The 12,500-nt window shown below is 43.9% G+C and overlaps 2 protein-coding genes across 3 annotated transcripts in view; both read right to left on the reverse strand.

Annotated features, from left to right (window-relative positions):
- LOC123756164 (protein tramtrack, alpha isoform) overlaps positions 1-12,500 on the reverse strand; it is a 269,736-nt gene that overhangs the window by 159,657 nt on the left and 97,579 nt on the right. The window lies entirely within an intron of this gene.
- Positions 1,723-2,121, reverse strand: LOC138371703 (uncharacterized protein in mobD 3'region-like). Its single transcript, XM_069336718.1, has one exon. The coding sequence runs from the start codon at positions 2,119-2,121 to the stop codon at positions 1,723-1,725; it is 399 nt and encodes a 132-aa protein (XP_069192819.1).

Consider the following 12,500-nt stretch of genomic DNA (forward strand, 5'->3'; position numbering starts at 1 on the left):
GGGCTGGTGGCAGGTGGGATTTTTATTTTGAAATATGTGAAAAGGTAATTTGGAATTTCTTATCTCTTGGATGTCTTTCATTTCATTTTACATTTGTTCAGTTTAGCATGAGATATGTAGTTCCCCCCCCCCCCCGCCCCTCTCTCTCTCTCTCTCTCTCTCTCTCTCGCTCTCGCTCTCTCTCTCTCTCTCTCTCTCTCTCTCTCTCTCTCTCTCTCTCTCCCTCTCCCTCTCCCTCCCTCTCTCTCTCTCTCTCTCTCTCTTCTCTCTCTCTCTCTCCCTCTCCCTCTCTCTCCTCTCCTCTCTTCTCTCCTCTCCTCTCTCTCTCTCTCTCTCTCCCTCTCTCTCTCTCTCTCTCTCTCTTCTCTCTCTCTCTCTTCTCTCTCTCTCTTCTCTCTCTCTCTCTTCTTTCTCTCTCTCTCTCTTTTCTCTCTCACTCTGTTCGTATAGTCCAATTCTTATCTGAGGGAGATGTTCACTGGGATGAACAATCCATTCAGGTTTTGTGAGCTTCGGCGGTGAGTTGATCAATGTCTTCTGTGAAAACTGCGGTGCTCAGGGAAGCTTCCCACAAGTTGTTTCTTAATTCTCTGGAAACTTTATACCAGTCAGTACCTCAGTTGTTGAAATGAAGTAGACTGAGTAGACAGACATGCTTGTATCTGTCGAGGAGTTTTGTTTTTTTTGTAGCGGAGACATGATCAAGACGAATAAAATATTCAGGGACCTGGCATGTAAGGCAGGGGAAATAATACCTGACATGGGTCTGACCAGAGGCGAAGAAACATAGCTTGTGACTACGAGTGAAGATAAGCTGTAGAGGCTGTGTTGGTGCAGTGGTAGTGAAGAAGCAGGAAGATTTCAGAAGTACAGAAAGTAATTTCAAGCAAATTCAATTGTAAATAAAACACAAAAGAATTAGTGCAGAACTCAAGGAATAATGAATTAATCTAGTAGTTAATCGTCTAGTAGAAGTTGTATCATTGCAAGCGAAGATAGATAAGTGTTGATAGTAAAGTACACACACACACACATACGGGGCCGGCCGGCCGAGCGGACAGCACGCTGGACATATGATCCCGTGGTCCCGGGCTCCATCCCGGGCGCCGACGAGAAACATTGGGCAGAGTTTCTTTCACCCTTTGCCCTGTTACCTAGCAGTAAATAGGTACCTGGGAGTTAGTCAGCTGTCACGGGGCTGCTTCCTGAGTGTGTGTGTATGTGATGTGAAAAAAAATAGTATTAGTAGTTAGAAACAGTTGATTGACAGTTGAGAGGCGGGCCGAAAGAGCAGAAGCTCAACCCCGGCAAGCACAACTAGGTGAGTACAACTAGGTGAGTACACAATTCATAAACACACTGTTCAATGTACATGTTAATTCAAACCTTCCTCTAAAGTTACTAGTACAGCGTTACAGCCATAAATGAACTTTACATAGTAATTTATGAACACTAGCGAAAAAGTTAATTTTCCTTACTAAAGAAATTCCTAAAGGTATAGCTAACACACAAACTGCCCATGAGTCAACCTAACCTCTCCTAGGCCTAAAATTAGCAATCTTAGTCCTAATACATGCAATATTAGGCCTAAATAGGACATATGTGAAGTATAAAAGGTCTGGGAAAATGTGAGGCGCGTTGTGGGCCGGAGTCATGTCAGTGTCAGTCATGTCAGTGTCAGTCATGCCAGTGTCAGTCATATCAGTGTCAGTCATGCCAGTGTCAGTCATGCCAAGTGTCAGTCAGGTCAGTGTCAGTCATGTCAGTGTCAGTCATGTCAGTGTCAGTCATGTCAGTGTCAGTCATGCCAGTGTCAGTCATGCCAGTGTCAGTCATGTCAGTGTCAGTCATGCCAGTGTCAGTCATGCCAGTGTCAGTCATGTCAGTGTCAGTCATGTCAGTGTCAGTCATGTCAGTGTCAGTCATGCCAGTGTCAGTCATGTCAGTGTCAGTCATGTCAGTGTCAGTCATGTCAGTGTCAGTCATGCCAGTGTCAGTCATGCCAGTGTCAGTCATGTCAGTGTCAGTCATGTCAGTGTCAGTCATGTCAGTGTCAGTCATGCCAGTGTCAGTCATGCCAGTGTCAGTCATGTCAGTGTCAGTCATGTCAGTGTCAGTCATGCAGTGTCAGTCATGTCAGTGTCAGTCATGTCAGTGTTAGTCATGTCAGTGTCAGTCACGTCAGTGTCAGTCATGCCAGTGTCAGTCATGCAGTGTCAGTCATGCCAGTGTCAGTCATGCCAGTGTCAGTCATGCTAGTGTCAGTCATGTCAGTGTCAGTCATGTCAGTGTCAGTCATGTCAGTGTCAGTCATATCAGTGTCAGTCATATCAATGTCAGTCATGTCAGTGTCAGTCATGTTCAGTGTCAATCATGTCAGTGTCAATCATGCCATTATCAGTCAAGTCCAGTCACCAAGTTTATCTCCTGTGGCGCACATAGTCAGACGGCAATATTTGCTGATCTATATTACGATAATTGTTCACACTGCACATCACACATGTCAGACCAATAGGGAAGATATGCAGCGCCAGCATGGAACCCTCACTTCGTCAAGCATAAATATAAAACAAGTTCCAGAATAGTGACGCTCAAGTGGAAGGATATAAGGGCGATTCACACGTGTCAACTGCCTGAGTTGACAATGAAGCAGCTTGTATTATTGTCTCAAACTCGTGTCCCTGTTGTCTGGTGAGACGTGTGGCATGTCTAGTCCTTCGTGAATGGGAGGAGACGACTGAGGAAAACACTTGACATGGGAGGGAAGCAGAACGAGGGGACACGGGCATGCGAGGGAACTGTCCTCTCCCACACTGGTGTGGGAGAGGACAGAACGAGGACATACAAGTATGGTAGGAAACAGAATAGAGATTATCTTTATCTTGAGATGATTTCGGGGCTTTTAGTGTCCCCGCGGTCCGGTCCTGGACCAGGCCTCCACCCCCAGGAAGCAGCCCGTGACAGCTGACTAACACCCAGGTACCTATTTACTGCTAGGTAACAGAGGCATAGGGTGAAAGAAACTCTGCCCATTTGTTTCTCGCCGGCGCCCGGATCGAATCCGGGACCACAGGATCACAAGTCCAGTGTGCTGTCCGCTCGGCCGACCAGCTTCCCTAGGAGAGGAGCTCCTAGAGCTCAGTGTCCTAGAGGGACACTGTCAGGGGACAAAACGAAGGGCACTGTCATTGGAGGGGGACAGATTGAGTGGACAATTGGAGGGGAACACGGACACAAAAGTTGAAAGGGAACGAGGAAGTGAAAATCATTAGCAAGCGAGGTATCACCAGCTGACTCCATCACCAGTTCAAATACAACAAAGACCAACAAACTACAGTGTCACCAAAAATCGGTGGACAAAAGGTGTTCCCCAGGAGCTAGAGACTAACCCCCACAAGCCCAGCCTGATGTTTACAAGCAGATAACTTCACAAGACCTTCGTAATAAAGGCAACAGCAAGATTCTTGCCAATATGTGAATAACTACATCCTTCAGCTTCTCTCAACCCAATCTTTAACTTGCTTAGCCGATATGTGGGCAGATTTGGTAGGGTATAGGAGCTGAGACCCCTGGGAGGACCTGGGGGTGAGCTGAGACCCCTGGGGGGGGATCTGGGGGTCCAAGGAGGGGTGGAGGGGGGGAGGAAGCTAAGACTCATGAAGGGGCTAAGGGGAGAAAGAGAACTGAGATTGAGACTTAAGGAGAGGTGGGGGATAGAGAGTGGTGAGCTGAGACTAAGGAAGGGGGAGAATAACTGAGACTTAGGGAGGAGCTAGGAGGGAGAGCTGAGAAAGAGGGGCGGGGGGGGAGACGCTTGAACCCAGGGAGGGGGAGGGGAAGGGAACCAAAACTCATAGACAGGTGGGGAAGAAGTTAACCTGTGGCCAGTTTCTAGAGTTCTCTTCTACTCTCTCAATCCGGACGAAGGTCAAGCTTATTTGAAATTATACACTTACAGTTAATCGGTAAAGCTGTTGTTTGTAATGTTCTGAAGCCCCGTATATGCATCACAACTTGGCTGATTCAGCAATTCATGCAAAATATTAGTCCAAATTACTCTTGAAAATGTCCTATTTTGCTCCGGCATTATTTCTCATATGTCTTGGAAGACCGCTGGAAAGTTGTATTGTTGCATATTTAGATCCTGACCCTCGAATACCTCCTATGGTTGATTTTGTGATGTATCTTTCGTTACCTTTACCGAGTTTTCATTACCTGGAGACGGACCAGTAACGTGGGTGTGTCGTTGCTTGTGGTGCTGTACATGTTCACAATATTCCTTTTATTTCAGTAATCTCCTCTGCCTAGAGAGATGAGTAGTAGCGAGCAGTATTCAAGGCGGAAAAGCCCAAGTGATTTGATAACATGGAACACTGTAATTTCTTTGAGTGGATAGAAACCCACTCTCTGTCTGGTGGCATCTCTGATTTCAATGATCTCATAATCCCAGCCGGTTATCTTGACTTGCCACATCGCACAAAATAGAAAGTGTTAACTTAACCAAAACCTCAAGAAAACATACATAAAGAGACGTGCTAGTTCAGATGACGAGTCGCCACCTTCACTCTGGTATAGGAGTTTTTCCACTATTTTCTCCTTCAAATACAGAAAGAAATTACTCTAACGTAATATATCAATAATAAAATCAGTTGGAACAATTCCCTGCATTGCTCCAATTGATCATGAACGTTATTTAGGCTCAATTGATCGACATCATTATTCCCAGAATAGTTACGTGTCGTATCTGTTCTATACGGAGCTCTGAATGGCGCCTTATATCTCGCATCCTCTTAAGGTCTTCCATAATTTTTCAATATCCAAGAACTGAGAATTTATAACTGTTGAAAATCACGTTGCTAGCTGTTGACTGGTCGATGACTTTATTAATATCTGTTTGTATATTTTCAGTGTCGTTGACCGAGGCAACTGTCAAGTGGATTTTGGACTCTTCAAAGGACGCCACTAAGAGAGCACGAGTTAAGGGGACACTTACACCTCACTCGACACTTACACCTTACTCGCTCAACGAAAACAAGAGAGAAGAAGAATCTGAAATACAATGAGAAAGAAGCAGTCAAGAGAATCAATGTGTAGAACAAACATTCAAAACAGAGAAATCGGTTGGTTTTGAAAAGATTATAAAAACTTAAATACAAGAAAATGGGAATAAGTGAACGCACAAAATAGAAGAAAGTGGGAATACTTAAATGCAAAAAATGACGTAAACAAACAAACAAGAATGTGTAATTACAGAAGCAAATGAAACGCAAATGCGTAGATATTGAAACAAATAATAGAAAGCGGGAAAAAGTAATTAAAGAAGAACATATGTATAGGATGAAGGTCACAGTAAGGAGATCAATAACAAGGAGACGTCGCTGGATGAATTGAGGACTAGAAGGAGCAAGGTGGATGAGGTGGAGAGAAGGGGGGGAAATGGGAAGGGGAAGGAAGGAGAGGGGGAATGGAGAGAAGGGGAGGGGGGAAAGGGTGGGTGGGGGGGGGGCGGGGGTGTTGAAGCGGACCCGCTCTGCAAATCAATATTCCGCCAATGGCGTCTTGCAGCCTTCCTGGGACGGTCGTTAATCACTCGTTGAACGTAGTTACGTTGAACGTCTGAGCTCTCGTTCACTGCTTCGTCGAAAGTCAGTGCTCTCATTGATTGGCTGACTGAAGTTCGGCATTCTCGTTCACTGTCTAATCGTTGGCACTCTCGTTCACTCTCTAAACACTGGCACTCTTTGTTCACTGTCTAAACGTTGGCACTCTTTGTTCACTGTCTAAACGTTGGCACTCTTTGTTCACTGTCTAAACGTTGGCACTCTTTGTTCACTGTCTAAACGTTGGCACTCTTTGTTCAATGTTTAAACGTTGGCACTCTTTGTTCACTGTCTAAACATTGGCACTCATTGTTCACTGTTTAAACATTGGCACTACTCTTGTTCACTACCTCAGAACACAGGCACTTTCGTTCAATGGCTCTGAAGGTTGACTGTTTCGTTCACTGGCTATCTTTTCGTAGGCGTTCTTGATGACTGGCTCGCTGAAAGTTGACATCGTGTTGAGTGACCCGATGAACGAAGCCTGAAGACCGTTTTGATAACCAACTTTGAAGACATTGCTGAACACTCCTGAACACTGCTGAACTCCTTATCCCCGTGATTCGTTCAATACGATTCTATGCTAAAACTTATAGCGTCTATAATTACAAACCTGCGAACGCTTGCGGCGTCTTGCAAAACTATGTATTTCTATATACTTTCGATACTACGTTCTTTTGTTCCTGTTTCGATCGCCTTTCTCCTCCTGCTTCATTGTGGAACACAAACGTTCTCATTTTCAGATTCATTAAAAGCGTATTCTATGTTGAAGAGAATTCGTGATACTTATTTTTCAGCGCGTGGAGTGTCTTGACCAGTTCGTAGTTTCTGGTGAAAATTTCAGTGATTTAAGTTGTAAGAGAAATAGTTTCCTGTCGTGACTTCTACCATAACTGTCAGGTCATAACAAATGGATTTGTTATAATTTCGTGTCCTGGATATTGACTGTGAACTACAAATAGATATCCAGGACATACCCACCTGTGTTAACTGGTAGCGGTATTAACCTTCTCTGTGGTTGGTGTCTGTACTCACCAAGTTGTGCTTGCGGGGGTTGAAATTCGGTTCTCTGGTCCCGACTCTCAACTGTCATTCAACTTGTGTACAGGTCCCCGAGCCTACTGGGATCCATATCTACATTTGAAACTGTGTGTAGAGTCTTTCTCCACCACATCACTTCCTACTGTATATCATTTATTAACTCTTCTGACACTGAGCAAATTAATTATAGTGTCTCTGGCTCATTTGGGTATTAAATTTCCTCCTGTGTCCCCTTGTGTTAGTGCCAACCAAGCTAAACAGATTGTCTTAATATACACAGTAAGTTCTATTCAGAATTGCTTATGCCTTTCCTCGTAACTCATACCTCTTAGTTATGGGACTATTCTGCTAGCACACTTCTGAACTGTTTCCAACTCCAATTTGTGTTTGACTATATATGCACGCCACACTGGAGCCTCACATTCCAGGATTGACCTGACATATGAGATATACAAGGTTCTCAATGATTCCTTACACAACTTTCTAAATGCAGTTCTGACGTTAGCCAGCCTCGCATATGTCGCTGATGATATTCTTTTGATGAGGATTTCAGGCGACAGAATCGGTGCAATATCAACCCCTAGATCCTTCTCTCTTCGATTCATGGAGGATTTCATCCCCCATTTGGTACATTGTCTGATCTCCCGCTCATACCACCTTACATTTAATCGAGTTAAACACTAGTAACCATTTTGTTGGACATTTTCCCAATGCATCTAATCATCTTGTCTCTTGATTTCTTCTCTTATAATCTTCCTCATAATTTTTGCATCATTAGTAAATATTGAAAGGAAAAAGGCTATTCCCTCTGGAAGATCATATTAATGTATGAGAAATAGGATAGGTTTAAGAACTGAATCCTGTGAGACTCTGCTAGAGACATCTCACCACTCAGATCGCAACCCTTTCAGTAGATCACTGTCTATGGTTGCTAAGGTATTCCCTTATCCACTGGAGCACCATTCCTGTCACTCCTGCCTTCTCAACTTATGGAATAGTCTCTAATGGGGTACTGTGTCAATGGTTTTCTGGCAGTCCATAAAAATGCAGCCTGTCCACCCCTTCCCCTTCTTGTCTAATATTTGTCAGCTAGTCATATAATTGTACCAAACCTCTGAGGCAAGATTTATCGTCCCTGAAACCGTGCTGTTGATGTGTTAAGAAGGTCCTTCTATCCAAATGTTCTACTAGTTTTTCTCGCAATCTTCTCTAATGTCATGTTTGGTATACAAGAACACTGGTCTGTAGTTGAAGAACACTGGTCTGTAGTTGAAGAACACTGGTCTGTAGTTGAATAACTCTTCTTTGAATCCCATCTTATACACTGGGACTATATTAGCTGTCCTCTAACTTTCAGCTAGTTTTTTTCTGTTTCCAGTGACCTATTATACACCAGAGAGAGGGGTGCAAACATAGTGTTTCTGCTCCCTCTTTCAATATCTATGGTGAGATTCTGTTTAAACCAAACCTTTGTCAGGTCCAGTTCCAACAAAATGTTTCCTTACCTCATCAATAGTAATCTCATATTTCTCCAGTGATGCCTGGTTCCCCTCTGAAGTTTAAGCACTTTTCCTTGCTCAATTATGAAGATCTTCTGGAATCTTGTAGAGTTCCTCACACCCTTGCTTTGTCATTCTCAGCGAGCCTCTCCTCTTTTCTAAGTTTCATTATCTGTTCTTTCACTGTTATTTTCTTCCTGAAGTCGCTGTGAAGCAGTTTGGGTTGGATATTTGTTTTAATAGCTATGTCGTTTTCTTATTGTCTCTCTGCCACTCTTGACACAGTGAGGTACTCATTCATGGCCCTCTGGCATCTTCCTCTGCTCTCTGGTACTCTGGTATTCCTGTAGCTTCTTCGTACCCATGAACTTAGTTACTCTGCATTATTTACCTCACAGACTGAACCATGCGTTCCTCCTTTGCATTTATTTTGTTCCTCTTTAGACTAGGACAATCTTATCTACTGATTCGTGATACTTGTGTAGTTGTAGTCCGTCGTGTCTTGCACACCCTTTTCTCTCAGTTATTTACCCCAAGGTATTGCTATTAGGGAATTTATTATCTTGTAATTTCCCCTTTAGATTATCCTTACTTCTACCAGACAATCAAACTTTAATACAATGTGATCACTCATTCCCACGGAGGCTTCCAAACTAATTTCTCTTATGTCTGACTTGCTGACTTGCTGACTATGATCAAGACTTGCTGCTTCGTCATTGCCTTTACTGCTTGTGGGTCTCCTGAAATGTTGGTTTGAAAAGTTTCTTGTTGTCATACCCCAAATTTACCGCTACGTATTTTTTTCCTCTCGTGGGACTGTTTCCTCTCCCAGACAATCTTTCCATAGTCAGTGTCTTCCATAATTAGTAGTCGGGAATCATTTCTACAGGCGACAGCGTCTGTCTTTTCTATTACAGTAATAACTACCTTGTTGTTTCTTTCATATTTCCGTCTGGGTAATCTGTCATTTAGTGGATGGTAATATTTATCTTTAGTGAGGGTTATCACTATGTCTTCAGTGGAGGATTATCACTATATCTTTAGTGGAGGGTTATCACTATATCTTCAGTGGAGGATTATTTTCTCTCTCTGGGAGTGCTGGCCTGCTGATGGAGGGTTCCCCACTCCCCTCTGAAGTTACCGAGTTGAAGACTGTGGTTGGCCTATTCCATTTACTCTCATTGTGCCTTTTCTTCGCTTCTGCTGCCTTGTATCTATTTTCCTTCATGTACTGCTGCAAATTTTTTTATGTATTCCATTGCATGAAGAAGTGTGTGTGTGTATGTGTGTGTGTGTGTGTGTGTGTGTGTGTGTGTGTGTGTGTGTGTGTGTGTGTGTGTGTGTGTGTGTGTGTGTGTACTCACCTATTTATGCTTGCAGGGGTTGAGCAGCTCTGGCTCTCTGGTCCCGCCTCTCAACTCTCAATCAACAGGTGTACAGATTCCTGAGCCTACTGGGCTCTATCATATCTACACTTGAAACTGTGTATGGAGTCAGCCTACACCACATCACTGCCTAATGCATTCCATTTGTCAACCACTCTGACACTAACAAAGCTCTTTCTAATATCTCTGTGGCTCATTTGGGCACTCAGTTTTCACCTGTGTTCCCTAGTGCATGTGCCCCTTGTGTTTATCTACTCTAGCCTGTCTTTATCTACCTATCAATTCTTTTTAGAATCTTGTATGTAGTAATCATGTCCCCCCAAACTCTACTGTCTTCCAGCGACGTGAAGTTTATTTGTGTGTGTGTGTGTGTGTGTGTGTGTGTGTGTGTGTGTGTGTGTGTGTGGTGTGTGTGTGTGGTGTGTGTGTGTGTGTGTGTGTTTGTGTGTGTGTGTGTTCGTACTTTTGTACTCGCCTAGTTGTGAGTACATTTGGCGTGTATGCGTGCACGCGCGTGCGTTACAACCCCTCACAAATCATCCAAGACAGTCTACTTGACCTCAAACAGATTTTTTCAGGTATATCGAGTCCAACTAATGAGAAAAAGAAGCTATTCACTTTTACACCAGACCAATAAACCAATACGTGCATCTACATTATCTAGTATCATTCCTGAGCTGGAACAGCTTGCCGGGTGACACATCAGACGTGGAATGACTGCATTGTCTCAGGCGTAGATGAGACAAATATATATATACTTTGGGTACATATAAATATAGGCCTTCGTATAGGCCATTAGGTCTTCTGCATTTCCCATGACTCACCCAACCATCTACACACTCGCTTCCGATGCCTCGTACTCCCAAGACAGCTGCGTATCTCAGCCAAAATCTTGACCAAACATCACAGAGAATCGCTGACGCTCACAGGTTGATCGCTGACTCAATATTTGCTGGCCTTCTAAATTTATGAATGGCGTCAGTGGTGTTTGCCTGACAATACAGCTCATGTTTACTGACTCTGAGAGCTTGCAAACTGGCCTCTTTACCGCTCCCTGAATGACTGAGTGGACCCCCATGGAAGTCTCTTGGGACTGGTGGGTCCCTGGGAGCCTCATGGGACTGGTGGGTCCCTGGGAGCCTTTTGGGACTGGCGGGTCCCTGGGAGCCTCATGGGACTGGTGGGTCCCTGGGAGCCTTTTGGGACTGGCGGGTCCCTGGGAGCCTCTTGGGACTGGCGGGTCCCTGGGAGCCTCTTGGGACTGGTGGGTCCCTGGGAGCCTTTTGGGACTGGCGGGTCCCTGGAAGCCTCTTGGGGCTGGCGGGTCCCTGGAAGCCTCTTGGGACTGGTGGGTCCCTGGGAGCCTTTTGGGACTGGTGGGTCCCTAGGAGCCTCTTGGGACTGGCGGGTCCCTAGGAGCCTCTTGGGACTGGCGGGTCCCTGGGGACACTTGCCAGGGATCTCTTCTCTTAAATACAGTAACTATAATAGAAGCAGGAATAGTCGGAATAGTAGTAGCAGTAGTATTAGTACCAAGACTAATTATAGTAGTAGCAGTGATATAAGTATTGCCAGCAAAAAGAGTCGCTGTAGTAGTAATAGTAGAAAAATTCAGAGTAGAAGTAGTAGCAGTAAGCGTGGCAGTGTCAGTCGCGATAGTAGTAGTATCAAAACTAGTAGCAGAGGTAGTAACATTAGTAGTAGTAGTAATAGTAGTAAAAGTAGGACCAGACGTAGTAACAGTAAGCAGCTAGGGTAAAAGTAGCAGCAGAAATAGTAGCAGTAAGTAGCAAGAGAAAAATTAATGTCAGTAGAAGTCATAAATGTTGTTGCTGTGTTTAAAACAGTTAATGTAGATGTTAACAGTCATGTTAGCGAGACTGGAAGGTGGAGAGAAGAGCTGCTGACAGTTCATGACTGTTGCTGCTAGTATTAGCGAATCTTTGGCGGGCATCTGGTGACAGTGGTTATGGCTGATGTTGGAGATCTCGCTAAAACAGCTGCCGCTCCTCTAATGTGCGCCTTAGCAATAAAACTCTCGTGTAAAATCCCACACTCACTCTCAAGTTATTACCTCATTGTTTGTGTTTATTTACATATATTGTTGTTTTAATGCTGTTCTTGCTAATGTTAGCGCTGTTATTTATAATGGCACAACGCCATATAGTCTTGGGGCGCTGTTGCCAGTCTTGTGGGGCGCTGTTGCCAGTCTTGTGGGGCGCTGTTGCCAGTCTTGTGGGGCGCTGTTGCCAGTCTTGTGGGGCGCTGTTGCCAGTCTTGTGGGGCGCTGTTGCCAGTCTTGTGGGGCGCTGTTGCCAGTCTTGTGGGGCGCTGATGCCATGTATATATTTGTTCTAGTCTTTGTCAAACGTTTCGTATGGTACTGATACTAATAATACTCCTGCTTCAACTGCTACTACTTCTACCTCCACTTTACTACTTCTACCAGCAGTTCTTCTATATCTACCTCTACCTCCAGTTCTATTACATGTACTTCCTCTTCTACTAATACAGCCGCAGTACTAATTCTTTTCATCATCCAGCGAGTGAAATATACCAAACAATGTTGAGGGGAACTATGGAAAAATCTGTTTTAAATACTTTATTTTTATTTTGGGAGGAAATTAATGAGATTAATGTCTGGTAAAATAGGGTCACGAACGGCGCTGGACGATGTCTCTGGCACATTTAATATATACTGCATAACAAGTGACCTTCAAGTGCAGGAATAACTCTACAGTAAATAGGTATATAATATTAGTAGTGGGTAATAAGTTCACCATTAGTGTCCTTCACATAAGTTGAAGTTAGAAGTGTTTATTTTGGTTTATAAATTCAGTTTTTTCCTTTTTAAGCAAAATTCTTGAGGGTGCCCAATAGTTAAACTCTGCCACTCTACTGAATTATTTTGATCACTCACATATTATTGAAGGACAGAGTTATCGTGTCAATATGTGACAAACATTTATTGCTCG

This window comes from Procambarus clarkii, chromosome 36 (genome assembly GCF_040958095.1).
Source record: "Procambarus clarkii isolate CNS0578487 chromosome 36, FALCON_Pclarkii_2.0, whole genome shotgun sequence".
In the NCBI taxonomy this organism is placed as follows: domain Eukaryota; kingdom Metazoa; phylum Arthropoda; class Malacostraca; order Decapoda; family Cambaridae; genus Procambarus; species Procambarus clarkii.